General features: G+C 55.8%; 2 protein-coding genes across 8 annotated transcripts in view; both read left to right on the top strand.

Annotated features, from left to right (window-relative positions):
- Positions 1–5,917, top strand: part of Slc2a5 (solute carrier family 2 member 5) — a 23,508-nt gene extending 17,591 nt beyond the window's left edge. For 4 of the 6 annotated variants that reach the window (XM_005334791.5, XM_078025211.1, XM_078025214.1 and 1 more), the window contains exons 5-12: positions 3–155; positions 2,766–2,891; positions 2,977–3,164; positions 3,255–3,365; positions 4,079–4,180; positions 4,440–4,515; positions 4,940–5,067; positions 5,153–5,917. In XM_005334791.5, coding sequence (XP_005334848.1) covers positions 3–155; positions 2,766–2,891; positions 2,977–3,164; positions 3,255–3,365; positions 4,079–4,180; positions 4,440–4,515; positions 4,940–5,067; positions 5,153–5,359 — 1,091 coding nt within the window. In that variant the 3' untranslated portion in view covers positions 5,360–5,917. The remainder of the gene's footprint in view (positions 1–2; positions 156–2,765; positions 2,892–2,976; positions 3,165–3,254; positions 3,366–4,078; positions 4,181–4,439; positions 4,516–4,939; positions 5,068–5,152) is intronic. The other 2 variants (XM_078025212.1, XM_040287892.2) reach the window with 2 other exon arrangements.
- Positions 5,918–14,762: 8,845 nt separating this feature from the next.
- Positions 14,763–27,202, top strand: Slc2a7 (solute carrier family 2 member 7). 2 transcript variants are annotated; one of them, XM_078025210.1, is made up of 10 exons: positions 14,763–15,015; positions 16,475–16,599; positions 17,500–17,652; positions 19,265–19,390; positions 19,688–19,878; positions 21,222–21,332; positions 22,453–22,554; positions 24,214–24,289; positions 26,003–26,130; positions 26,671–27,202. In XM_078025210.1, exons 2-10 carry the CDS (start codon positions 16,527–16,529, stop codon positions 26,890–26,892), a joined length of 1,182 nt encoding a protein of 393 aa, XP_077881336.1. In that variant the 5' UTR covers positions 14,763–15,015; positions 16,475–16,526; the 3' UTR covers positions 26,893–27,202. The 2 variants fall into 2 exon arrangements, with proteins under 2 accessions (XP_077881336.1, XP_077881335.1); XM_078025209.1 differs by lacking the exon at positions 14,763–15,015 and adding an exon at positions 16,092–16,373.
- Positions 27,203–27,646: the final 444 nt, after the last annotated feature.

Raw genomic sequence — 27,646 nt, 5'->3', positions numbered from 1 at the left:
AGGTGTGTCTTCCAATGTGGTCCCTATGTACTTAGGGGAGCTGGCCCCTAAAAACCTGCGGGGGGCCCTCGGGGTGGTGCCCCAGCTCTTCATCACCATCGGCATCCTTGTAGCCCAGCTGCTTGGTCTTCGGAGTATCCTCGCCAACGAAGAAGGTGAGCGGGGACCCTGCCCCTCCCGCAACGCCTCCCCTGCGCAGGTGCCTGCTCAGGCCCGGAAGCGTCTGCAGGCTGGCCTTTTCTCTCTGGTGGGCTGGCTGTCCCTGGGACCCTCTGCTACCCTGAGTCCACATTGCTGGTGTGCTGTTTGTCCCTCTGCAGCACAAGTGCTGGTGCCAGCTTCCCCGTAGGAGATGGGCAAGGTGGAACAGGAAGGCCAGCGGCTCTTGGCCTGCTCAGAGGCTGTCCATACGGTGGCCAGTGGCCCCACAGTGGCAGCCAGCAGTGTGCCCATAGTTGGTATTGCTTTCACACCACCCCGCTTTCTTTGTCTTGGGTCTGGAACTTCTGAAAGGAAAACCAGCTTTAATCATCACACCAGTCAAAACAGAGTGCTGGGGGCCAGGAGCCGAGTCTTCCAGAGTACTCCGTACCTTCCTCCAGACAGCCCCGTGCAAGCACGTGCTGTGGTTATACCCATCTTACAGCACAGAAGAGAGACTGGAAAACGTGCCCAAGGCCTCTGGGGATATAGATCCAGGAGTCTGTGTTAACCGCCACACCCTCCTGCCTTCCCGTCACTCCTACAGTCAGGGCACCTATGTTGAGGTGCCACACCTTCCTTAGGAACTGAGACCCAACTTGAATGCACCAGGTTCTTGTCCCCAGGAGCTCCTAACCAGCGGGACTTGGAGCAAGGTGCAGAGCTCTGTCCTGCGCAGGAAGGAGGGATTGCTTCTGCCCAGGAAGAGGGGCTTCAGAGACAGCCTGGACTAGGGGTCAGTAGGACAGTGTTGCAGACCTGGGCAGAAGAGACACAAAATTCTTGTGTCTTTGGTGAACTGCAAATCCTGAGGGGCACGTTGGGCTCCCAGTTCTTACTTTGACTTTCCTGCAGCCTGGGTGTACAGAGGGCAGTGCTTGGCCTTGCCCATCTTAGAACTTCCAGCATGGTTCCTGGCACATAACAAGTACTCAAAAAACAGGGAAGGCCAGGAGACAACGGGGTCAGAGAAGACGCTAGAAGATGCACAGGAAGAGGGCAGGCCCAGTGTCCAAGGCTGCAAAGAAGTCAAGGGAGGGCAAGGTAGACAAACAGAATCTGGATCTGTACTTGGGGAGCTTCAGCAACTTAGGAGTTTGCGGGGCCCGGGGATGGGCTCAGAGGCCAGGTAGCAGTGGCCTACCTGGGAGGTAAGAAGTCAGCCTTTGCCACAAACCTGACAGCGGGGGATGGTCAAAGCATCCAAGACTAGCCAGGCCCCTGGATTCTGGATGATGGTCCAGCCTGGAGCGAGGTGGTCAGGGCAGAACTTGAACTGCATTTTATGGCACTTGTTTTCTGGACAAAGTAGGAGGTCAGGTTGCTGGTCAGGAACCCCGGGGTTATAGGCTAAAGAGAAGGTTCTGAGGTTGAAATGTGACTTGAGAAAGGTCATGTCTCAGTGTGGGTGTGGCTGGTCCATTGCAGAGCTAGACTCTACTGTAAGAGACCAGTGGTACCTCACTGATTGTCAGCTGGTTATAGCCTTAAATGGAATGAAATTTAAGGTTAAGATCAGCCTGCTTCAACTTAACTCCCAAATGACCGTGTGACCTGGCCGAGCGGCCCACACTCTGCAGGCCTCACTGTTGCCATGGGTACAGTGGGGCTGGTCCTGGAACCTCCCCAGTAAGGGCGCTGAGAGAAGCAGTGAGTTAACCCGGGACAGGAAGTTAGGCCAGTGCCTGACACATGAATGCCCATTTGGTCACCTGTTGGTGCCCAGGGGAAAAGCAGGGCTTACCCCACTTGGAGAAAGACCCCGAGGTGCTCAGTTCCTTATGTGAATATTTTTATTGGGCAACAGCATGAACAATAAGGAGGAAAAACAAAAATCAAGGAGAAATGAATGAAAATAGAAATCAAATCAAATATCAAACGGAAACCCAGCCCCTGCATGAGAAGGGCAGGAGCCCCCCAGGCCTGCTGTGCCCCTCACTCAGGTCTCCCCACCCCGTAGTCATATCCTGGCCCTCGCCTCCTGCTTCCCCACCTTTGCTCACGACGGGGTTAACCTCACCTGCTTCTGCACTTGACGTCAGGACCTTACCTTGGCGGAGATGTCGTTCGGCCTGGTGTCCGTTCACGTTGTGGCTGGCTGGGTTTGGTCTCGGTATCAAATTCCCACCCCGGCTCCCGCATCCACTCTGCGTGGACTGTTACAGATCTTGCAGGGTTTCTTGGTTTTGTTTCCATAACCAATGCTGCTCTGACCATTCCAGCGGTCAGTCCCTGTGACCTGGGCACAAACTTGTCCATGCACCTGCCTGGGGTGGGCTGGCGAGGTCAGTCGAGTGCCGGGCTCCTGACAAGTGTCTTCTGAAGGACGCCATGTGGGCAGGGTGACACAGGAGAACACCCACTCGCCTGTGTTCTGCCGGGCACTTGGTACGGTCAGGCCTTTCCCTTTAGCCCACCTGGTAGGTGTGCGGTGGCCACCGTCACTTGGCCATTCTGTAAGTATTCCCTGAGCATCTGCTGGGAGTCTGCCTTGGGAAGGCCTGTGTCCCCCCAGGGTGCCTGGCAGGGGCAGTGCAGGCCTCTGACAAGCCGCTTGCCCCTAGGCTGGCCCATCCTCCTGGCGCTGACCGCGGTCCCCGCCGTGCTGCAGGTCCTGCTGCTCCCCTTCTTCCCCGAGAGCCCCCGGTACCTGCTGATTCAGAAGAAAAACGAAGAAGCTGCCAGGAAAGGTAAGGCCCGCTGGCTGGCGGTGGAGGTGGCCGTCCCGCTCCCGCTGCCCGGGGTGGCCCGACGCCTCTGCTGTCCCTCCTGCAGCCCTGCGGCGGGTGCGCGGCTGGGACGAGGTGGACGAGGAGGTGGAGGAGATCCGGCGGGAGGACGAGGCGGAGCGGGCGGCGGGCTTCATCTCGGTGCGGAAGCTGTTCCACCTCAAGTCCCTGCGCTGGCAGCTCATCTCCATCATCACCCTCATGGCCGGCCAGCAGCTGTCCGGCGTGAACGCGGTGGGTGCCCCCGGGCCGGCGCGGGCGGCGGGGCCGGGCACAAGCCACCTGCCCGCAGGTCCCTGAGGCCTGCCTGCCGTCCCCTTCCAGATCTACTACTACGCGGACCAGATCTACCTGAGCGCCGGCGTGGAGGCCAACGACGTCCAGTACGTGACGGCCGGCACCGGGGCCGTCAACGTGTTCATGACCGTGTGCACTGTGAGTGTCCCCGGGAGCTGAGGCCCCATTGGCCACCGAGGACGCAGGGACATCTGGAGAGCACCCCTCCCAACGGAGGAGGGAGCCGGGACCTGAGGGGCCATCACGCCCTTGGGTCCTTACGCCCAGCCTCTGAGGTCTCCAGCTCCCGTGGAGACCCCCAAAGATGGAGGCCCAAACCCCACCACTCCAGAAGCTCCCAGTGTGTCGGGTGGCTCTGCTCCACCTCTTACAGTGGGGACCCGGAGTTGTACCGGGCCACAACATGGCAAGAACAGAGACAGCCCGACTGGGCATCATGGTGGCCCTGCAATAGCCCATGGCTCACGGCTCTCCACCATCTCTGGGTGGTGGCCAGGCCTCTGTGCAGGCAGAATCTCTTGATGGCATCGAGGTCCCCGGCACCCAGTGGTTGGGGGGTTCCTAAGGCCTAGGGCTGCAGGGTTAAGAGGCCCTTGAAGTAACGTCTCCTTAGAGGACGGTCAGCCAGGGCCTAATGACACAGGCAGACCTCCTGCTGGCCACACAAGGGCACGTGATTATTAAGTGTGCACATGGGTGGGCACCCATCCCTCCCAGCCCCTCGGAAGAGGGTATGCGGATGGCAAGGCTTTCCCACAGAGGCAGCTCCAAGCAGGGGTGCGGCCAGGCCAGGAAGGCACCTGGTGGCCGCTCCAGAACCCACTTCCTCCCTCCTCCAAACCCCCCTCCAGGTGTTAGTGGTGGAGCTCTGGGGCAGGAGGCGTCTGCTGCTCCTGGGCTTCTCCACCTGCTTCATGGCCTGCGCTGTGCTGACCGTGGCTCTGGCACTGCAGGTAAGGAAGGGGACTGAGCTGTGCTGGCCCTGATTCGTATTGAGAGGACAGGTTGTAAGGACAAGGCACAAGAGTGAATTTGTTGGCCCACCAGCGACCGACAGCCCCCTCTATGCTCACTCTTCAAAGCTCATTGAAGTGGCATTGTGGAACAAGTGCCATCCCTGCACCTGGGCAGAGTGGCTAAAGCCCCCCAGGTCCCTGTCCCAACTGGTCTTTGCCTTGCCAGGTGCTAACCAGCTCCGTTTTGTCCCCACAGGACACCGTCTCCTGGATGCCCTATGTCAGCATTGCCTGCGTCATCATCTATGTCATAGGACATGCCGTCGGGCCCAGTATGTGCCCCAGAGCTGACCTCATGGTTTCAGTGCCCTGTCCGCCCCCGCCGACTTGAGCTTCTGGCTTGAGCTTCCCCTGGAGGCCCAGGGAGAGCTCCTGTCCTCTTCCTCTTGTGCAGGGCTTGGGTGGGGCATAATTTGGGTAAAAACATCAAAGCTGTGATACAGGTGGCCAACCTGTGATCCTGACATGGGCCACTGGCTGGCTGCTCTCGCAGGATGCCACCCATTGTGCCAGACATCTTTGTGAACTCCCATTTGCCTCCTCACACTGCCACTTCAGAAGCCCCCATGTCCTGGAGATACCCCATTGTCCCTAGAGCCCGGTGCCCAGGTCACCAGCACATCCAAGGACTCAAGGGCCCCTTGTGGCTGCTCCGCCTTCGGGGAGACAACTCCGCTTGCTTCCCACCCCCCGCAGGTCCCATCCCTGCGCTGATCATCACTGAGGTCTTCCTGCAGTCCTCCAGGCCAGCTGCCTTCATGATCGGGGGCAGTGTCCACTGGCTGTCCAACTTCACTGTGGGCTTGATCTTCCCCTTCATTCAAGTGAGTGGGACCCGGGGCCCCAGCACCCCCACACCCCAACAGTGGAGCGAGGACCTGGTACAGCCTCATCTGCCTCTCCCCACAGGTGGGCCTTGGTGCTTACAGCTTCATCATCTTTGCCATAGTATGTCTCCTCACCACCGTCTACACCTTCTTCATTGTCCCCGAGACCAAGAACAAGACCTTCATCGAGATCAATCAGATCTTCGCCAATTTGAACAAGGTGTCGGGAATCCACCCGGAGAAGGAGGAGCTGAAAACCTTTCCATCGGACACTTCAAAGCAGCAGTGAAGAGGAGCCCGTGGAGCAGGTCTGCGTGGAGCCTCCTCCCAGGACTTTCCCCTGACTTCTGTTTGCCTGTGACGTCCAGAAACGGAACGAGTCTGGTGTGGAACACAGGTCTCAGGCTGACCTCCCCGCCCAGAGGGACAGTCCAGGGGCCTCCATGCTGTTCTCCCCCCGGGTCACCTCTGCCCAGCCCTGTGTCTGCACACCGTCATTCCTCACCTGCTGGGCCAGCTGCTGTGGGGCTCTTTTCTAACAAAAATAGGTACTACAGGGACAGATGGGAGGAATCCAATTTTGTCAGTGAAACTAACTCTCTTCTGGGGCCCCACGGACCTCCTGGGGCCACCAGCACTGTGGAAAGCCGAATTCATCCTCTGATCCCACCCTTCTCCTGACTTGCAAAGAGTGGTATCAAGAATAATGACTTAGAGAAAGCTGGAGAAGGGTCCCTGGGGATATATTACCTGAGTTCAAATTGATGATCCTAAATTATATTGCTAGGGGAAATGGAATTGCTTCTGTATAGTTAATAAAACCGATCTGATAACTTTTCACCAAGAATGCACCCAATTCTCCGTGAGCAGATCAGAGCAGGAGGGCTGCTCCCTGCTCCCTGGGCTGTGCTGGATGTCAGCCCTCGAGGGGGGGTGTCTGGAGTGGACAAGGCATGCAAACCTCTTCTGCTGAAAGAACAGCAAAATGAGATGTTAAGTTTAAGGTTGGGAAAGGCACCTGATCCCCAGGTTCGTGGTGAATACCAAGGGGCCTAAAGGCGGGGCTGCAGGAGTGGGGAACCAGGAAGAAGCAGGTGCCCCCACACCAACATGGCAGCACTGGAGACTTTTCTTAAGAGACGTGAATAATCAAGAGGCGTGTGCGAGTGCGTGTGTTGGTGCGTGCATGTGTGTAAGGAGGGTAGGTACAAAATACAGAGGGAAACTGTCCATGTGGGAAGGAAGGCACGGATGGCCTAGGGCACAATGTGACATCTCCTGGAATAAGGGTGGCAGAGGCCAGGGCTGCCGGGGACAACAGTGGGAGCCAAGAGAAACTTTTGTGGGTGTGGAATGGGGATTGCACCAGCAATGAGTCCAACAGGGAAGCACAGCGAGGCGTAGGGGAAGTTCAAGGCACAGGGTCGTGGTTGAACCATCCTTGGCCTTCGGCAGCAGAGCACAGAACCAGCAAAGATGGAGGTCCTGCACACAAGGAGTGGTGGGGCCCAAGCCAGGGCTCGAGGGACTGTGGCACTGTTGTGAACTCACCCTCGAGCAGCCCAGGAGGTTCCTGATCCTGCACACCTACTCCCCAGGCCCAGACCTTGGCTCTGCCCCTTACTAATTGTGCAATGCAGGCCACTCACTAAGCTATTCTGTACTCAGCTGAAAACTGAACTGATGATAAATGTCTCTCATCGTGATGGCAAAACCAGACCTGGTTGTAAAATGAAACCACTAAAGCATTATGGTGAAAACCAATGCCTGGGGAGGAGCTGGTTGCCCTCCCCTCTGTCGGCCTTTCTTCAAGAGCCCTGATTAACCACGGGCCCTTACCTTTCAGACTGTAAACCACTGGCCTCGGAGTCTGACCCTCGTGAAGGGTAAACACCCCTGTGCCAGGCTTCCAAGGCTAGAGACGTAACAGATGCCTGTGAAAAGAGGCATCTCATCTCTTCTATAAGCGTGCTTTATGTTGGAGACCCTGCCCAAGGCCTTCAGCCACTAGGTTAGGATTTTTTTAAATATTTTTTTTTTTTTAGTTGTTGATGGACCTTTGTTTCATTCACTTATTTATACGTGGTGCTGAGAATCAAGCCCAGTGCCTCACACCCACGAGGCGAGCGCTCTATCACGGAGTCACAACCCCAGCCCAGGATTTTTTCTTTTTTTTAAAGAAGAAAAAAGCCCCAAAGATAGGATGGGCCGAAGATGAAGCCAGATCACCTATAAATGTCGTGAGAAACTGTGCATCAGGCTCAGAATTTGGAGTTTGTTCTCCTCTGGGCCCACCGGCGTAAATAAAGTGGAGACTTCCCCGAGTGCTGCTTCTCGACTGGTCTGTTTCCCTCAACAACGTGGCTGTCGTGAGATTTAAATGACTCCACGTGTTCACAGTGTTCAGACCTACGGCATGTATGACTCTTAGGTATTTTTAACTACCTAAATGGGAATGAGCATTATTATATTTTTTTAATATGTTAGGGATTGAACTCAGGCCCTGTAGCATGCTCGACAAGTGCCCTACCACTGGGCACCCCAGTCCTTCACAGTTTTTATTTGAGACAGGGCCTCACTAAGTTGCTCAGGCTGGCCTCAACCATGTGATCCTCCTGTCTCCGCCTCCTGAGTGGCTGGGATTATAAACACACACACTACTGCACCCAGCAGGATGAATCTTAGGACAAATAGCCCATTAGTAAAATACCACGAGAGACCACCATCCACCCCTACTTGGGTGGAACAGCTTCATGGTAGGCGGCAGGTACTGGAAGCCGTCTCACCATAGGAGGGGGCGAGGACAGAAAAGAACGCAAGGGAGTCTGGAACAATCCCCGCGCAACAGGTCAGACTTGGGGGCTTTGGTGTGAGCTCACGTGCAGCTCAGCGTAGACAAGGAAGTCACACATGGAAATATCTAGAATCTGAGTATCTGCAGGGGTGAGTGAATCACGCACCAGGAGAGAGATCTGGGAGCAGAGAAGGGAGATGGGGAATCAGAAAGGACACACAGGATGTCACCTGTGGGGGAAGACGAAGCAGGAAGCGGATATCGGGGTGTTCCAGCGGAGGGGAGCTGAGCCTGGAGGCCGAGTCACGAGTCCCGGGGCCACTCTGGCTCTGGACTAATCACAAGATTATCCCAGTGTGCCTGGCAGGGAAGAGGTGGGGGTCCAGCAAGCCAGCTGAGGTCAGGCTGAAGGAAGGGGCACCTGGAGGGCCAACCAGTGGGATTTGGGGACCACTTGGCCATCAGAAGCAAGGAATCCGGTGCCCCCACAGGTCTATAACGGGGTCAATGGGGAATGGTTTGGGTCTTGGAGGCAGGTTTTGGGAGAAGATGATACAATTTTTGGACATGCTGAGAAGAAACGGCTCATAGAATGTGTCTAAGGGAAGCTGGCCATGCGGTCTGGAGCGCCAGAGTTGATTCTGGGGGCACCGCAGCCGTTTGTCAGCACCTACTATGCGCCAGGCACTGTTCCAGGTTGCAGGTCCAGAGGTTGAGGCAGGAGGATGGCCAGTTGGAGGCCAGAGGGACCTTGTCTTACAATAAAAAATAAAAAGACCTGGGCATACATCTCAAGGGTAGTGCACCCCTGGGTTTAATTCCTGAGACCACTAAAAAAAGAAAAGAGAGAAGAGATTGAAAGCTCATCTACAATCAAAATGAGAAAAGGACACTTTAAAAGAAAGGGATTTTGCCATCTAGGAAGGATGTAGTCACAGGTTAAATGCCAGCCCTTTACGATGGACGGATTTTCCTTTGTGCAGCCTGAGTGCACTGTGCTGCTTACAGGGGGAGTGGACATCAGGAGCAGCGGGCAGTGGCTATCTCCGTTCTGGAAGGGCCTGTGGGATGTGGCGTTAGTGAGACAGTGTGCCGTCTCCACATCTCTGCTGCACCAAGGTCTGTCCCTGGGTGCCTCGAAGAGTGAGGATTGAGGCGGCGGAGCCACGTCCCGCTCCCTCCTGCGCACAGGCCGGGAGGTGGCTTCTCTCCTCCACACACAGCTCCTCTTCTCCCCCTGCCATCGGCTGAGACTGCGCCTGTCCTCCCACATTCTGCTCAGCCCCGGGACACCAAGGGATGCCCACTGTCACTGACAGCGTGACCAGCAAGATAAACACAACTGGCCTCCCGAAGCTCAACCAGACGGTCCAGGGAAACCCAGCCAGGGGTCCTGCTCATGCAGGGTCAGCTGAGACCCCCGCGGCCTGGCCAGGAATGCGGCCTCACTGTGCGAAGGCCTCACTATGCGAAGGCCACGCATCGGCCAGTACGTGAAGGCCGGCAGTGCTTCAAGGTGTGCTGAGTGGCTCTTGAACAGGAAGCCCGGACACCTGCCTGACGGCACTGTTCTTTGCACATAAGAGGTTTTGGGTGGCTGGGGGCACAAAGGGATGGTGGGACCCAGGTATCTTACATTTCTTTTCTTTTTTTTTGGGGGGGGAGGGTACTGGGGATTGAACTCAGGGGCACTGAGCCCCACCCCAGCCCTATTTTGTATTTTATTTAGAGACAGGGTCTCACTGAGTTGCTTAGCACCTCGCTTTTGCTGAGGCTGGATTTGAACCCACAGTCCTCCTGCCTCATGCTCCCAAGCTGCTGGGATTACAGGCGTGTGCCACCACACTGGGAAGTTATCTTTCTTTTCTTAAGTTTCCTGGATAAGATGAACGGGCTTCCCCTACCAAGTGATCCCACCATGATGTGCTGCCTCGACACAGGCTCAAAAGCAACAGGGCCAACCAATCATGCACTGAAATCTCCAAAGCTCTGAATCAAAATAAACCTTTCCTCTTTTTAAGATGATTATTTCAAGTATTTTGTTGTAGTAATGGAAAACTAACACAAGTATTAAATAAGTCAAATATAATATGTGTGTGTGTGTTGTGGTGTATGTGTGTGTGTGTGGTTCTAGGGATTGAACTTGGTACTTTCTACCCCTGAGTTATATCCCTTGTACTCCTCACCTTTTTTTGGTACTAGGGATGGAACCCCAGGGCACTCTATCACTAAACTACACTCTCAGCCCCTCACCAACTTTCTTTTATTTTTTGAGACAGTGTCTTACTAAATTGCTGAGATTAGCCTTAAATTTGCAATTCTGCTCAGCTTCTCTAGGAGGTGGAATTGTAGGCCTGCCTTTTTTTTTTTTTTTTTTTTTTTTTTTTTTGAGACAAGGCCTTGCTAAGTTGCCCAAACTGGCCTTGAACTTGGAATCCTCCTCCACGCTCAGCCTCCTGTGTGTGACTCTGCACCCAGGTAAAGTTGCCCTAGGGGTGGTTTTACCCACAAACCCCAGAATTCACCCCAATGCATGGGAAGAAGCCTCTGTAGAGAAACCACACAGGAGGAGCCCCCGAGGTGCAGCCACGGCCGCCGCCGTGGTTTCTGAAACTCCTCATTTCTAGAGATAGCATTGTCCTCCTTTGGGCCACTAGGGAGCTTCTGGTTGGGGCTCAGCAAATGCAAAGACTGAATTCCCGCTGCTGCTGCGTGTCACTGGCTACATCAACACACATTTTATCAACCCTCCAAGCAGAAAAGACTCCTGGGGAAAGTCATCAGGGTTCAGAGGACAAAAGAGTCATAAAGCCAGGCCACCCAGAGGACAGGTGACACAGCAGGCTGGTCAGGCTCCAGTGGAGAGCAGGGCTCGGGTGTCACCTGGGAGGCAGCACACCTGTCCTCCAACCTAAACAAGCATGGAGAGCACGGGGTCAGGGACGAGGACCCCTCCGCCCACCCCACCCAGGGAGGGGGTAAGTGTCCATGCACTGTCCTTGTCCCTTTCCCAAAAAGGGTGGGGATCTTGGAGGGAGGTGAAGACCCTGGAAATACTTCTAGCAGGGAGGGCCAGGGGTTGCCTGCCCAAAGAGACAGTGCAGGGAGGCGGCCCCCCGAAGGCCTCTGCTCAGACACAAGCACAGTGGGACGAGTCCAGCTCCCGAGGTTCAGGAAGACTGGACGGTGCTGGACAAGCCCCCTCCTCACACGCAAGTCCTGCTCCCGCCCTCAGGGAGGTGGCCTCTGAAGAAGGCCGGGATCCGGCCCCTCTCCTCCTGCCTGGTACTGGACTCAGGGCTGTGGGCAGTCAGGCAGCTGGTGGCACTAGAGCGGGGAGGGGCACACCCCGTGGAGTGGACAGTTGGTCCAGGACCTGGGTTTCTTGGAGCTCTGAGAGACAGTCACAGACCTGGCCTCAGTGCCCCTGCCCACTCCTTGGACTTTGACCCTCAGGCCATGCGCCGCCCACACCCCCAGCCTCCCTGGAGGTGACAGCCACCCTGGAGACTGTGCCACAGGCTCCGGAGATGCCCCGATGTCCTGAGGGCCTGTTCTGGAGCCAAAACAGAGCAGGTGGCCCCAGGGCCTGGCCAGGCTCCCTCGGTCTGGAAGGCCAGTCCTGCCGCTGACCCCCGGGATCTACCCAGCTCTCTGCTCAGCAGGCACCTCTCAAAGAGGCCGTCCCTGTCCACCTGCTGAACAGGGCCCCAGCCCATGGCCTTACCCCATCCCCTGCTCTGGGATCCTCACAGCCTGTCACTGTTGGGAATTCACCATTGTCACCTTCTCTTTCTGTTCTTCTTTCCTCACCTCCTTAGAAAGGGAGCTTCCGGAGCAGGGCCTCCCGGCAGCCCCTGGCTCCATGCGCCATCCCTGGGCTGGCCCAGGGCGAGCCAGGAGGTGCTGAGCTCTGTCTTCAGGGAGGAGGCGAATGCCTGCGGGGAGCAAGGGATGAGGCCTCAGATCTCTGAGGAGCCCCAGCTGGGACCCCCTCCCCCACCAGCCACCTCCTCCCACTTCCTAGGCATGGCCCGCATCCCCTGACCCCACCTCTGGTCCCAGGCGGAGGGAAGGAGAGGCCACACCCCCCTCATGCCCACCCCACAGAGGCCTGGTGGTCCCAAGGAACAACCCACAGTCCCTGACCTTGGGCCTCGTCCTCTACAGCGGCTGCCACCCACGCTGGTGCTGGCCACGCTGAGTGCAGCCTTCGGCTCCGCCTTCCAGTATGGCTACAACATCGCCGTGGTCAACACGCCCCACCAGGTGGGCACCAGGTGGGCACCAGGCGGGAGGGGGTGGCGGGGTGAGCAGGCCCACGGGCGGGAGGTGGGAGACAGCGGCCATCTGTGACTGTGTGACAGTTCCTCCCAGGACTGTCATCCTTCTTGGCACACTAGGATCCGGGGGACCTGGATTATCTCCCTGGTCTCCTTGGGTCCACCTGTAGATGGCCAAGGTAACGGGTCAAGAACTGAACTCCGGCATTTAGAGACTGAGATTGGAGCCAGGAGAAGCACAAGAAAAGGAGAGAAGGGTCCTCGTCCTGTGTACTGTAGGCACAGTGTCCCTACAGCTGGGCAAGGCAGAGGGTCGTTCTGATGAGGAAGAGAACTGGCCCAGGACTTTGACCTTGTGGAGGGCACGGATGCACTCAGTGTGGCCAGAGAGCAGCAGGGATGAGAGCCTGGCACAAAAACCTGGGTGGTGTGGGCTCAGGAGGCAACAGTGGGGTGAGGCGCAGGTGGTGAGAACAGCACTTTTGAAGGGGTTTTGCTGGACGGGAGGGAGAGGCAGAGAGGAAGCTGGGTGGCAGGTGGCAGGAGTCACATTTGTATACTGATAGGGCATATTGTGGGAGACCAGGCATGCAGGACAGATGGGGACTGTTGCAGAAAAGACACCCCCGAAGGAGAAGAGGGGACAGGGTCCAGGAGGAGAACAGGTAGACTTACTGTTCGCCCAGTAGGTGAGTTCTGCAGGGTTTGGGGGTTTTTTTTGTGTTTTTTTTTTTTAATCGATGTCATTAAAAGCTGAATACAGTAGCATGTACGGTAGTCTTAGCTCCTAGGGGGTCTGAAGTAGGAGGATCACAAGTTTGAGGCCACCTGAGGACCTTAGCAAGACCCTGTCTCAAAGTAACATAGAAGTGACTTGGGGGGGGTGGGGCGGTGGCCAGGGTAGAGCCCTGGGTTCAATCCCCTGGACCAACAAGAAAAAAAAAAAAAATCAGACTGGGGGTGGGGCTCAGTGTAGAGAGCTTACCCAGCACGTGGGAGGCCCTGGGTTCCACTCCCAGCATGAATTTTGAAAAATCAAGGTCATAAACGTAGGTGGTTCTGCGGTACCTATATGTGTGTGTGTGAATTACTTACATGTAGATATTACATAGAGAGAGAGAGAGATTGGTTTACTTATGGATATTACCATTGATGGAACATTTTTTTTTCTTTTTCTGTTCTGCAGCCCTGGGGATTGAACCCAGGGCCTTTCACGTGCTAAGCGAGAACTGCACCCCTGGCCCTGGGTCACCTTTTCTGAGTCACTTTATTGCAATTAATGCTCACAAATTCTTCCTGTCACTGAAGAGATGAGGGCTTAAGCTGGGTTATCCCATTTGCCCAAAGCCACATAATTAGTTGGCATATTTTCTATGCTGTCTCTGGCAGAGTAAGGCTCTGAAAAATGGGTTGTTTATAGTGGATTTTAACCATATTGCATGCAGTCTGGTTCCTCGTTTCACTCCATCGCACAGAAGATCATTTTCTTATCACCAGCAGAGAATCACTGAGTGACCTGCACACTTGGTAGACACATCCCTCTCTGCGATGACACGGGGCAGCTGAGAATGCTCAGGGCGTTCTTCCTCTTGAGTTGCCTATTGGGCCGCTGGCGGGTCGTGTTTTTCAGGTCTTCAAGTCGTTTTATAATGAAACCTACTTTGAGCGACATGGAACATTCATGGATGGGAAGGCCCTGCTGCTCCTGTGGTCCTGCACGGTGTCCATGTTTCCTCTGGGCGGCTTGTTGGGGTCTTTGGTGGTTGGCCTGCTGGTTGACAGGTGTGGCAGGTAAATAGAGGGTATGCTGCTGTCCTACATGAAATCCAGGTCAGCAGACCTCACTGTCTCCTGGTGACTGTGCACCTGGGAGAGACACCATATGACCCTGAAGATCCAGAGGTCAAAAACCACGTCTCCCCTTTGCCATGGACGTCAGACTCACAGGTCCTGGCGGGGGCACAGGCTCCCCCGTCACCCGCCCCAGAGGCGCTGCCGCCTTTGAGAGCAAAGTTCCCCTTGGTACTCAGCTTGGCCTCGTCAGCACTTCCAGCAGGAGCTAGATAAGTGCTACTTGGCTGGGTCTCACCCCGCACTCGGGTGGCTGTGGCCCCAGGTCTAAAGGCACAGCCTCTCTGCAGGGCCTCGCCATGTGCTGTCCTGACACCTGGCAGCAGGCGGTGTCATCCCACGTGCCAGGGCCTCACTCTCACTGGGACATGGAGCCTCAGTCTTTACCCTTTGCTCAGACTCACTCCCCTGCCTGCCAAGCCCAGGTGCTGCACAGACCCCGCTGCACAGATAAGGGGACACACAGGTCAAGGTCCCCAGGAAGGAGGAGCAGGAGCCGGGTCATGGGTCAGGGTGGAGGCACTGCATGTGCTCAGGCCTGCTCCTTGGAACTCACAGCTGCACTTGGCCTTGATGTGCCCAGTAGACGGCGTGGGGGAGGGAGAGGAATACCTCCAATGAAAACTAACACAAACAAAAACAGACAGAAGAGGAAAGGGCGGTGCTGTTTCAGACAGAAAAGAAAAGATTGTTGGTTGGCAATGATCTGTCCCTGAAGGCAGGACCCAGGGGCCTCCCCTGAAAATAGTCAATGAGCAATGACTCGCCCTTCCTGTGCCCTTCAGTGAAGAGCGCACTCAGAGAATTCCAGGTGCGCCGTAGTCCAGGCGGTCTTGCAACTCAGACTGGGCTGTTCTCAGCTACCCCAAGAGCGGCTGGGCTGTTCTGGAAGCCCAGGCTTGCCCTCCACTTCCTTGTCTGGACACCCAAGCCAGGGCACCTGGGCGGTGGAGGAGACTTGGAGAGGAGCTCACCTCTGCACAGGAGGTTTTGCAGATGAGGAGCCCGAGCCTGGAGGTGGGGTGGAGCTGGCCTTGTGAGTGGGGTCCTGACCCCCAGAGTCCCCAGAGGCCAGCAGGCTCCTGGTGACCAGGAAGGGAGGGAATAGAAGGAAGGTGGGGCCAGGGTAGACTATTTGTTCTCCTTGAGCCTCTGGGAGCTCTAGGGGGTGCTCTCTTGGTGCTGGGACTGTCCCAGGGAGTGAAGAGTGGCTAAGGAATTCAGCCTGCACACTGCGGATCCCCAAGAGTCCTCAGGGACCTCATCATCCCTGCTCCCAGGGCAGAGCCACTCCCCTTTGGCTGCTTCACTCAGGGGCCTGTATGGATCAGGGCCCTGAAAGGCAGCAGCAGAGTGTGGGAAATGACAAAGGCCAGGCAGAGTCCCTCCAGCCCTAAAGAGGAGAGAAGGGAGGGAGTTGCTAACACCTCTGGAGGCAGACAGAGAAGGAAGACAGCCCCCAGCGCCAGGCCAGCCGGCCAGCACCCAGCCAGGAGCACGTGTCCTTCCCTCTGGTCACTGCCCTGCACTGGCAAAACCCAAACCCCAGGCAAGGGACAGAGGACCCGGGCCCTGGGTGCAAATCTGTCTGAGACATGGAGCAGAGTCCAGAAGATGGGATGGTGGCAGGGGCCTGCAGGGTACATCCCACTGGGCACTCATTTTCAGATGCTGTCTCCCTCCATGTCACAGGCTGGTGGCTTTCAGCCTTAGAAGGGCTTTAGAGATCATCCAGTCCTACTCTGCACCCCCCCTGCTGTGGGAATCTCCCATCCAACACTCCTGTCAGTCATCGCTTCTGGTCTAGGAACCACCAGCAACAACTTGAATTCCACCAGAGACAGGAAGCTCCCCTCTCCTCGGGCGGCTTACTCCTTCCCAGGAGCTATGATGGTCAGAGCGCCCCACCCCCACTGACCCTTTCTTTCCTGGGGCTTTGGCCCAGGTGTCCTTGCCTCACCTTCCTTCCCTCTGATTTAGTCAGTACAAGAGGTTGTGACAAATTACACAGGGAAACTGAAACAACAGACATTGATTTCCCAAGGTCTAAAGGCTGGAAGTCCAAGCTCAAGGCTGTTACAAGTCTCCTTCCTTCTGTGTCCTCACAGGAGGGTGGAGGGGGGGGAGAGAGAGAGAGAAAGGGAATGAGCGCTGTCTCTTGCCCCGTCCCCCACCCCCACAGATGGAACCCAGGCCCCCAGACCCCAGATACACTAGGCAAGCCCCTGAGCTACGCTCTCCCAGCCCTGATGGCACTAATCCCATTGCCAGAGCTCCCCTCATGACTTAATCTCCCCCACTTTGGGAGTGAAAGGCTGCAACATGAATTTGGAGAACCCTGGAGTCCCCTGTCCCACCCATCAGCCTGTTCTCAGGTGCATTCCCTGACTCTGTAGTGATGGCCCGGAATGCGGAAGCTGGTGTCCAGAGCTCCTGGTGTGACCGTCGCTGCCCTCTGGGCACTGATGTCTTGCAGAAAGGGAACGCTGCTGATCAACAACATCTTCGCCATCCTCCCCGCCATCCTGATGGGAGTCAGCAAAGTGGCCCAGGCCTTTGAGCTGATCATCTTCTCTCGTGTGCTGGTGGGAGTCTGTGCAGGTACCTGGGATGGTGGCCCCAGCCCCAAGCGGGGTTCAGTGCATCTGTCAGGGGAAGGGCTCATGGGCCAAGGCTGGGTGCAGCGGGTCTGGGTCTCGCTGGCTCTATCTGCCTCTTTCCCCTTTTGGGGCAAACGTCAGGCTTTCTAGGTCCTTTCGTTTATTTAACAAAATCTTCTCTAGGGGAGGATCGTTAGAAACACGATTTATTATGAAATACAAATGAGGTTTTATAAGGCATCTCCCAAGGAAGATGTACAGTTTAAACCAAGGACAGGGATTTCAAGCAAAATAAATGCAAAATGTGGGATCTCAGTCACCAGATGACAAGGTTTCTTAACTACAGTAATTCTGTTACAAGTGTGTGTGTGTGTGTGTGTGTGTGTGTGTGTGTGTGTGTGTGTGTAATCTGTGCTTTAGAAATATCAGAAAATAAATAAAAGCAAAAGTCATATGTCAATCCCACATGAAGATAAGTCCTAGGTAAAGGTAAGAGTTACCTATTAGCCCTGGGAACACACAGAGGCCTAGACTTCTCCCCCCTAACAGGAGGCCCAGTGGGCAGCTATACCGCTATATCCTAGCAATGTCCCCAGAGAGGGTGAAGAATTCTGGGGGGATTTTGATATAAGTCTAAACCAAATAGTCAAGGTTGGCTTATTTGCTGGGCACAGTGGTGCGTGCCTATAATCCCAGCTAGAGAGAAAAGAAGAGAGGGAGGGAGGGAAGAAAGGAGAGAGAGAGAGAGAGAGAGAGAGAGAGAGAGAGAGAGAGAGAAACACCAAAACTGGCCTATTTCCAGCTCAGTCACAGAGGCGCTGCCCCCTGTCCAGGGCTCCCACGCCTCTGGAGGGTGGGCACTGATCTTGGCCTGCCTTGATTTTCACTTTGCCTGAACCAGGCATCTCCTACAGCGCTCTTCCCATGTACCTGGGAGAACTGGCTCCCAAGAATCTGAGAGGCACCCTGGGAACGATGACGGAGGTGTTCGTCATCATTGGAGTCTTACTGGCGCAGATCTTCAGCCTGCAGGCCGTCCTGGGCAACGCCACAGGTAACTCGCAGCAAGAGTCAGAGCCGGGGCCTTGAGCGTGGGGAGCCCGACTAACGGAGCAAGTGGGGGGAGGCCTGGGAGGTGACCCAGATGACCACCTGGGCAGTGTGCGTGGGCGATGGAGAGAGAAGAGACGCAGAGACCAGCCCGAGTCTTGCTATTAAAGGAAGGAGAAAACCTGAGAGGCAACTGGGAGGGGAAGCTTGGTGGAGAGAAGAGATTTGTTTTCAAGCTGGGAAAAATATCAGCATATTTGGCTGTTACGGGAATAATGCAGCAGGGAGGGACATAGGGGCAGGGTGCTCAGGGTGCAGCCCCCATTACCGTGACATGCATGAAGGCGGCACCTGTAGATATTTTCTTCTGGTGGCTTCTATTTTCTCAACAAGGTCATTACCTGAGTGTGACCTGGGGAAACATGGCTAAAGTCCGAGAGAAGGAAAAAAGTATGAAACAGTCATGGGGAGGGTAGACCCGAGAACAGACCAATAAACTTGGCTAGAAGTGTTAGACTTGGCAAGGCAGTGTCAGCAGCCCCCAGAACACAGTGGAGTCTCTTTAAAAGCTTTTTGAATGACCCAGATCAAACAAGAGCCACATTTTCTTTTTTCCCCCAGTTCTGGGGATTGAACTTAGGGCCTCACACATGCTAAGCAAGTGCTCTACCACTGAGCTACGCCCTCAGCCCTTGAATCTATGCTTTGTATTTTCCATGATATCTTGAAGGGATTCGACTAAGAAGTCAGTGGAGGGACCCATACAGGATCATTAGCAGTGATTCCCAAACCACCGCCCCACATCTGAAAATTAAACATTAATTAGAGTGGTGGCGCAGGCCTGCAATCCCAGCAGCTCTGGAGGCTGAGGCAGGAAGATCACAAGTTCAAGGCAGCCTGGGCAACTTAGCAACTTTTTTTTTTTTTTTTAATGTTAAAAAGAGCTCCAGTGGTGGAGTGCCCCTTGGGTTCAATCCCCAATACTGCAGGGGAAAATATCAATTAAGCCTCATCCCCAGGTTTAAATGGACACCTTGCTGGCTACTTGTCTTGGCCCTGGAGTGCTCTTTCGCCCCCTCACCACTTCTCGCTTTATCAGTAGTGTTATCACTCTTTATCTTACTGTTAAGAAAACCAAACTCACACACATCAGAGGCAGCCCCCCAGGAGGCAGCCGGGACCCTACCCACATCTTAGATCTCAGTACCCCTGCCTGGACCCAAACCCTGGGCAAGGGGCAGGCACAGCGCTGAGTCTGTCCACTCCCCAGCCCCAGCCTCCAGGGACCTAGAAGAGATCATGCGGCTTCCAGCCTAAAGTTAGGGAAATGATGCAGATCCATTTTCTCTAGGGCTCACATTTTCAGATCATATTCTAGAACTAAGATGGTTTCTAGGATGGTTGGAATGAATAAAACTCATGATTTTGTCAATTGCGGTCGTTTTCTCCATTCTTAATATGGGACCCCTTTGTGGGTGGGCCCGTGGCAGCCACCTCTTGGCAAGGACTTGCCCGTGGTCCTTCTTTCGCAGTGGGCAGAGGCCACTCAGAGTCCAGACGTGGCTGCTGGAGGCTCTGTGGCCCCGGGTGGCCGGTCGAGCGTCACTTCCTTTCAGGCTGGCCCGTGCTCTTGGCTCTCACCGGGGTCCCCGCGCTGATCCAGCTCCTCTCCCTGCCCTTCTTCCCCGAGAGCCCCCGCTACACCCTGATTCAGAGAGGAGACGAGGAGACCGCGCGGCAAGGTACAGAGGCGAGAGGCTGCTCCCCGAGCCCTCGCGCCCCTTTCCCTTCCTGCCCCACGCCCCCCAAAATGCCCTCCCCGTCAGCTCAAAGCGCTCAGCTCGGCGTCTGGCTGGGAACACCGTCAAGGTCACAGTCAGGGTCACAGGTCCCCGTGCCGGGTGGCAACTGGGGCGCGGCCACCATGCTGGGGACCTGACTGGGTGCCAAACGGCGAGCCCAGAGTGGGCCGCGTGGGGACGTCCCGCGCTCCCGAAGCCTGGCGCGCCGCGCAGTGGTGGGGCCGCTCTGCTCCGCAGCTCTGGGGAGGCTGAGAGGTCGCGCCGCCGACGTGGAGGCCGAGATGGAGGACATGCGAGCGGAGGAGCTCGAGGAGCGCGCGGCGGGCCGCCTGTCTGTGCTCCGCCTCTTCACCTTCCGGGCCCTGCGCTGGCAGCTCATCACCATCCTCGCGCTCATGGCCGGCCAGCAGCTGTCCGGGATCAACGCGGTGCGCGGGCACGTGGGAAGCGGGGCGGTCCGGCGGGGAGGGGTCTGCGGCCTGCTCTAGGGGCTTCCGGCCCTTGAAAGCCATTTGAGTCACGGAACATGCACGAGTGGCTTTGTTATTGCCACGTGCAAAGCTCAGCTCTGCCTCCCAGATGGGTGGACGGAGACTTAACAAGCAAAACCCGGGCAGACACGTCCAGCTCTGGGAGGGACAGCCGCACTCGGTCACCAGGGCTTGTTTCTTTTGCAAGTAACAAGACCCCCCTGGAAAGAGATAAAGCAAAATCAGACTTCATTTACAGCAGGTGGCGCCACGAAAGCAGGCCAGCCAGGCCGCAGGGCCCCAGGAGCCGCCCTGGAGCAAGAACAGCAGCTGTCTTTTAATATTCCCTGCTTTATTTTTCTCTTTTCTATAGAACATTTTTCTTTGCTTCCCAGTCCCTAAGAGAAAAGTCTCCTACCAGTAATTCTTTCCCTTCCTCTTTAAAAAATATTTTTTATACTTTTATTTACTTTTATGTGGTGCTGGGGATGGAACCCAATGCCTCACGTGTGCTAGGCAAGCGCTCTACCACTGAGCCACAACCCTAGCCCAGTTCTTTCCCTTCTGTGGAAGGGATCAGCCAGACAGAGCCAGAGCCCTGCCCCCACTCTCAGCATCCAGGGTAGGTGGTGGATCCAGCCTGGCTCAGGAGCAGCCTGGAAGCCACTCGGCTGTAACCATGTGGCATCATGGGGACATGCTTCTTTTGCTGTAGGTGTATTTATTGATGATGTGGAGGGGAGGGCAGAGATCTGAAGAGCGTCACTTCTAGAACCACCATCAAGGTTGACTGGGAGACCCAGTTGATGTTCAAGGGAAATGTCACTGGTCCTTTGGGATTCGAGGTGTTCAGCAAGTGATCTTGGGAGTAGACAGACAAACGGGAGCCACCAAGTGGAGACCAACATGAGTGTCTTTGGAAGTTTCCTTTGTGCCAACAACCTGGGGACTTTAGGAGGATGTGTCTCCCACTCAGCCACAGACAAGCTGAACTTACAGTTGGCTTGGCCCCAAATAAGAGATAAGTCACTGTATGTGGTCTGAGCTTATAGAATAGCAAAGGAACGTGGGGAGGAGTGCTTAGAGGTCCTGGTGGTCCACTCGCATTTTATAGTTGCAGAACCTGGGCTCAGAGAAGGATTTGGCCACCCTCCATCCCAGGAGTCCTAACTTCACCCCCACCGGCTGTCTCCTTCTGACCCAACCCAGGCTTTTAGGACTGTTTGTTGCTTGATGCCAGAAGGTGAAGCCCGGGGCCTGGATCCCAGGCCTCTCCTCTCAACCCTGAGTTTGTGTTTTAGATCAACTACTATGCAGACACCATCTATGTATCTGCTGGCGTGGAGCCTGCTCACTCCCAGTACATAACCGTGGGCGCCGGCATTGTCAATATAGTGATGACCATCATCTCGGTGAGTGACAGGGAGTGACCTCCCCACTGCAGTGTGTCCAAGCAGTGCCCCCCAGCAGACAGGCACCCCACCAGGGCCAGAAAAGTTCTGGTGGCCTGAGTCACATATTAACTACCTGTGTGACCTTGACCAGGCAACCCAGGTGTCCTTCTTTGTAATATTGCCAAACCTGCTATTCTCCTGTGGTATTTGTTGGCAATATTGTCATTTCAGAGAGTAATTGAAAATCGGAATCCCTCCTGCCTGATCAGCTGCCTTTACCAAAGTGCTCTTTGGTAGCGAGAGCTTGCCTACAGACACAGGATCTAGGTTGGATCTCCAGCCCCAAAACAAACAACAAAAAGGGAAAGGACCAAAGTGCCCTCACTGAAATAGAGGATGGTGTCGGTCCTTAACCTAGACCAATCCCTGATGGGTTTACTCCTATTTCTTCAGTTGTTTTTAGAAAGTTATTTATTACGTAGCTGTATTTCCGCTCAGGTAGTTTAAGTCCCAGTCAATCTCGGGGGATATGGAAAATTGGCAGGAGGGAGAAGTTCAAGAGCACAGGAAGAAAGGCTGGCAGGAGGAAGAGTCCCTGAATCCCCTGCCCTGGTTCAGCTCCAGGCCCTGCATGGTCAGCAGAGGGGCCACCACTGCCAGTCAGGGAGGCCAGACAGGAGCACAGTGGCGGTTAATCTCCTACGGAAGAAGTTAGAAAGGTCAGCTTCAGATTCTGTGCCTAGTTCCCAAACACTGCCCTCCAGGGCACGCAGAGCTCTCTGGCTGGGGTTTCTCCAGCAGGGTGATGGGGAGAAGGTCCTAGTTAGGGCTCTTTATCTTGAGGATGCAGGATAGAGCTTGCCCCAGAGGAAAAAGGAAAGGAACAGGGAAGGGCTTCCGTCCGCACACCTCCCCCTGCCCCTGTAATTCTCGGTAGAGAGGAGAGGGGCGCATCCTCCAGGAACCAAGCGCCTCCAGAGCAGCAAGGGCCCAGGGGTCAAGGCATCAAATCCAGAAATTAGGAAACGTGCTGGCGCGGTAGGAGGAGGAGAGCAGGGAGCCGAGATCTACGAGATGGGGGGGGGCCTGCACTGTGGGGGCTGACTCTGGGCGACCCTCACTGCCGCGTCCCCTGCAGGCGGTCACCGTGGAGCGGCTGGGGAGGCGGCCCCTCTTGCTGGCCGGCTACGGCATCTGCGGCTTCGCCTGCCTGGTGCTGACCCTGGCGCTCCTCTTCCAGGTCTGGCCCCTTCCGTGTCGGGCGGGTGGGGGCCCAGGGCGCGGGTGGGAGGTCGGGCAGCTCGGCCCCTCCCACAGCTCGGCGCTCACGGATAAGGACTGTGTACAGCCCCCTCCTGAGATGAAGTTCAGGATGATGGCTCCCCGCACTCCACAGGTGGCCTCGCTCAGGAGGACAATTACAGTCCAGCGTGTGTTTCTGTGTGTAAGGGCCAGCGCAGGGCGCGGGGAAACACCCGCAGGAAGCCATCCAGTCCACGGGCAGCGCGGGGGCGGGATGAGCCCGCGGGCTCCACGTGGACACCGGGCAGGAGAGAAAAGAACCCCCACCAGAGCAGGGACAGCCCCCAGGACAAACCAGAGGCCCAGCGGGAGGGAACGCGGAGTAGGACCAGTCCCAGGCTCACTGCGCTGAAGGCTGTCCGGGGCACCCAGGGCAGAGCGCGCGTCCCGGAGTTCTGCCAGCGCGAGGAGCTGTGTCCTCTCTGGAGCTCAGAGTAGCCTGGGGACCAGATTCGCTGAACCTTGAGAGGACACAGTCACAGGGAGGGCTCTAAAGTACTCCGGGATGACACCACAGCAAGAGTGAAACACAGTCCTGTTTCGGGAACACATCCTTCAGTTTGTGATTCTCTCAGAATACATTTTTTATCTGTTTTCTATAGAAGTTATAGAAAACAGTTATAGCTGGTATGATGGCTCACGCTGCAATGCCAGCAATTTAGGAGGCTGAGGCAGGAGGATTGCAATTGGAGGTTAGCCTCAGCGAGGCCCTAAGCAACTTAGCAAGATCCTATCTCAACATAAAAAATAAAAAGGGCTGGGGATGTAACTCCATGGTTAAGCACCCTTGGGTTCAATTCACAGTACCAAAAAAAAAAAAAAATTGCATGACCACAATACAAAATGATTTAAAAACCATCAGATGGTCACTCTCACTGACCTCTTGGCCACTGTTGTTTCCGCAGTAACCTTGCCACTGCAAGGTTTTCAAATGAAAAATACAGAGTTGAAACTTTTCTCCTCCATGACCAGGAGAAGGTGTGGAATAAGGAGATTATTCCCTAATTCAGAGGCAAAGTTTGTGTTCTTTTCCTCCTTTTCCACATCATCCTCTCTGTAATAATTTCCTCACTCAGAGGAGTGTTAATGTTTGTGACGTGGGCTGGGGAGGGGCTCATGGTGCAGTGTGAGGCTCTGGGTCGGATCCTCAGCACCACATAAAAAATAAACAAAGTTATTATGTCCATCTATTTTTAAACATTTTTTAGTTGTCAGTGGACCTTCATTTTGTTTATTTATATGTGGTGCTGAGAATCGAACCCAGGGCCTCACACAGCCTGGCCAGCCCCTGCCACTGAGCCCCACCCCAGCCCTCCTTCTAGGGTTTCATTTGTAAAGTGCCAAGAGTGGTGCTCGGCACGAAAGTTCATCGAGGGCAGGTTGTGCCTCCGGTGCCATCCCTGAGGAGAGATTTGGGCAGCTTCTGGAGCCAGAATGTCCCACACCTGTCCTCGTTCGTGCCCGAGAACCCTTGAGGGCTCTGTGGGGCCAGGATTCCAGCGTGACGCCTCCCTGTGGCAGGAGGGTGGGAGCGCAGGTGCCCATTTGCAGCAAGGGTTCTTGGCCTGAGGCCCAGACGGCCCGCCTTTCCCCACAGAGCACAGTCCCTGAGCTGTCCTACCTGAGTGTCATCTGCATCTTCGCCTACATCTCGGGACATTCCATTGGGCCCAGTGAGTACCTGCAGCTCCTCCGCCCCCGCCCTCTGGGCCTGGCTATGGAGCCAGTGCTCACTAATTACTTGCTGAATGAAGAGCGTCCTCGGTTCACAATGTTTGTGCTGTTCCCTCCACCACGCCCCTCCGTTCCTGTCCAGTCCGCCCATTCTAAAAGGCCCCCAATCCAGTTCACGTTTATTCATTCAGCAAACATTTTCCAGTGTCAACCAGTATCATACTCAGACCAGTGCCTCACTAGTGTGCGGCTCCCAGAGGTATCCAGACCCAGGTCCAGACCCAACAAGGAGAGGAGCCCGTGCAGAGGGGACTCTTACCAGCCAGATCCCAGGGCACCCTGACTTGTCCAAACCCTCCATATGCCATTGGCCTCCGAGCCCACCCACAGTCACCTCTCTTTGCTCCCTGCTGACCTCCAGCTGCATCCTGAGCTGCTGTAACCCCACATCTGCGGGACAAGAGCTTCAGGCCCCCACATGGGCAGCCATGGAGCCTCCAAGCTCCATTCCTGTGTGCCCTCCTGAGAATCGAGCCTGAGGAAATTTGCCTCCTAAGACCCTAGTGACGTGTCCCACGGGGTCTTCATTTGGGAAGCACCATCCATAAACCAAAATGCAGGCGCTGTGTGTCCAGGGATCACCTGGACACACACATCCAGGGAGGCCCCACCTAGGCTGCCCGAGCCCTGGAGATGCAGACAGCAGCGGGGCACACAGGGGTGTGTCAGTGAGCTCTTTGGCAGGAAGTCCCCCCACCCCCACCCCCGTGCACCTCAAAGGTATAGATGGCGCCGAGTGGGGGAGGTGCTGGTGTGTGTAGCCCACCTTGGCTCCAGGTCCTTCTGTCCCTCCCTGCCTGATGTGCCCCCCCCCCCCGTAGCCATAGGTGCCAGCCATGGGAGACCAGCTTGAGGGCTGACTGGACATTTGAGCAGGGTCCTGACGGATAACACCTTCACCTGCACCCACGGTGGGCAGCAGATCCCCAAGGAAGGGCCCCTGGCAGGAGTTCTGTACCTAAGTCCCAAGAGCAGCTTTGTTCTGGGGCTTTGAATTCTCTCCTGGTCTGTCCCCTGAGACTGCATCTTCAGCGGGACCATTCTTTCTCCCTGCTCCCGGAAGGGGACACTAGTTGGAAGAGGACAGAGTCCTACGCCTTGTGTGTGCAGAGCTGCAGGTTTCCATATGGACATGAACAGATAGGCAGTAGGTCTGTGATACCAAATTTTCATGGACTTGGCGATTAGGAGAAAATATGGGACAAAGCTCCGCAAGGGGGTAACGATGAACAGGACTGAGAAAAAGACTTGGACAAGGAAAAGGGTGGCCAGCAGGCGCGGCCATTCCCATATGCGCCACAGGGGGGCAGCACTAGGGCGCCCGGGCGCTCCAGAACGCACCTGCTCCTCCTCCGGCCAGGGACGTCCAGAGGAGCAAGGGTTTGAGAGAATGGGGCTCCTGGGAGGGGAAGGCGCGGACTCACGAGTCTCTGCTCCCAAGAAGCCTTCTGTCCACTGCACTGTTGCCAGCCTTGGCTGGGCACCGTGGGCTTCTGTGCTCTCCTCTTTGGGCAAAGGTGGGGTCCTTTCTGCTCCCCAACCCAGCAGGGGCTGCCCACACAGGGGCCTGAGGGCGAGGCCAGGCCAGGCGGTGTCCCGCAGGCCCTCGGGGCCCTCTGACCCTTCTCCCCTGCGCCCACCCGCCCCTCCAGGCCCCGTCCCCTCGGTGGTGAGGATGGAGATCTTCCTGCAGTCCTCCCGGCCGGCTGCGCTCACGGTGGACGGGGCTGTGCACTGGCTCACCAACTTCATCGTGGGCTTGGTATTTCCGTCGGTCCAGGTGAGCGGCCCCTCCTGCCCATGTCCAAGCCGCCCTGTCCCCCCCCGGGGGTCAGCAGGGGCACCAGTGAGCAGGCAGAGTCTCCTCTTCCACCAAGAACACCTGCCCTTTCCACAAGACAGAGGCAGCTCTCAGACCTCACTGGACACACCCATGTGGCCGGGCTCTAAACATGCCCTGTCCCCAAGCCAGGATTTCAGAGGGGACACCCATACACAGCTTGGGAAGGGTCCATTGCTTAGGGTCCCTGGTGGGTGAAGTCCAGAGGCAATGGACAGCGGGCTCCTTCCTCTGCTTCCAAGATGTGCACCAGCTCTGCATCCCAGCACAGGAGGGGCCCAGAGACCATGAAGTCACTGTTGTCCACAGGCTAAGGGCTCCTCTCCAATGATGTCGGGAGGGACCCTGTTTTCTAGCTCTTTCACTCCTCTAAGAGCAAACAAAGTGGCCCCGAGGAAACTGCCTTTTTACTCAGAGGGCCTGAGCAGGCCTGCCCCCCTCCCGCTCCACCCCCTCCGTCTTCTTGGTCTCTTGGTCCAGGAGGCCATCGGTGCCTACAGCTTCCTGGTCTTTGCTGGCCTCTGCCTCCTCACTGCGGTTTACACCTATGTGGTTATTCCTGAGACCAAGGGGAGAACATTTGTGGAGATAAACCATATCTTTGCCAAGAGGAATGGAGTGGAGATTCCAGAGATCAAAGAAGAAGTGACTGAGGTTGGCCCTCACATACCCTCTGTGCCTGCCAAGGAGACCGCCCTTTAGTGGCTCTGCATGTCACCCATGTGCCCATATTCTAGGTTTCCCTCTCTGAGAAAGGGGTCTCCCTGCCTCAGGCCCCTGGAGAGGCTGAGTGGCTCTTTGTGTTCCCAGTGCAACTGGATGACTTTGGAAAGCACGGTCCTTGTTTAGTTAAGAAGTGGTCAGCTTCCAAAGCTAATGCTGGGAGCAATGTATGGTTATGGGCGGGAATGTGAAGATTGATTGGTAAGATTCAATTCTCTGGTTCTACATTGGTGCGCAAACGTAAGTGATATACGAATGGATTTTTTTAAGTAAAGCTTTGCAAGTTCAATGTAGTAGTCAGCTTCATACTACTGTAACAGAATGCCCAAGGCAATTAGCTTGTAAAGAGAATAGGTTGGGACTGGAGTGTAGCTCCATGGTGGAGCCATTTCGGAGCATGCAGGAGACCCTGGGTTCAATTGCTAGTCCCGCAAAAAGAGAGGGAGGAGCTTTATTTTGGCATACAACTCTGGAGGTTCCAGTCCAAGAAACATTCCAGTGACTTTGGGCCTCTGACTTGGGTGACATGGCACGTCACCGTAGGAGCGTGCGATAGAGCAACAGGATCCAGGAGACTGAACAAGGCTGAGTCTGGGGTCCCACAGTCTCCTTCCAGACCCCCCCAGTAACCTAAAGACCTCCCTCACCCCAGCCCCACACCCCCGTCTTTGAAAGCCACAGAGCATCATTTCCACCAGCTAGCTCGTCACCAGCTCCCACCCAGGTTGGCACG

The sequence above is a fragment of the Ictidomys tridecemlineatus genome, chromosome 11 (assembly GCF_052094955.1).
Source record: "Ictidomys tridecemlineatus isolate mIctTri1 chromosome 11, mIctTri1.hap1, whole genome shotgun sequence".
NCBI lineage: Eukaryota > Metazoa > Chordata > Mammalia > Rodentia > Sciuridae > Ictidomys > Ictidomys tridecemlineatus.
The sequence above is the reverse complement of the archived record's forward strand: the minus strand, read 5'-3'. Positions and strand labels throughout refer to the sequence as shown.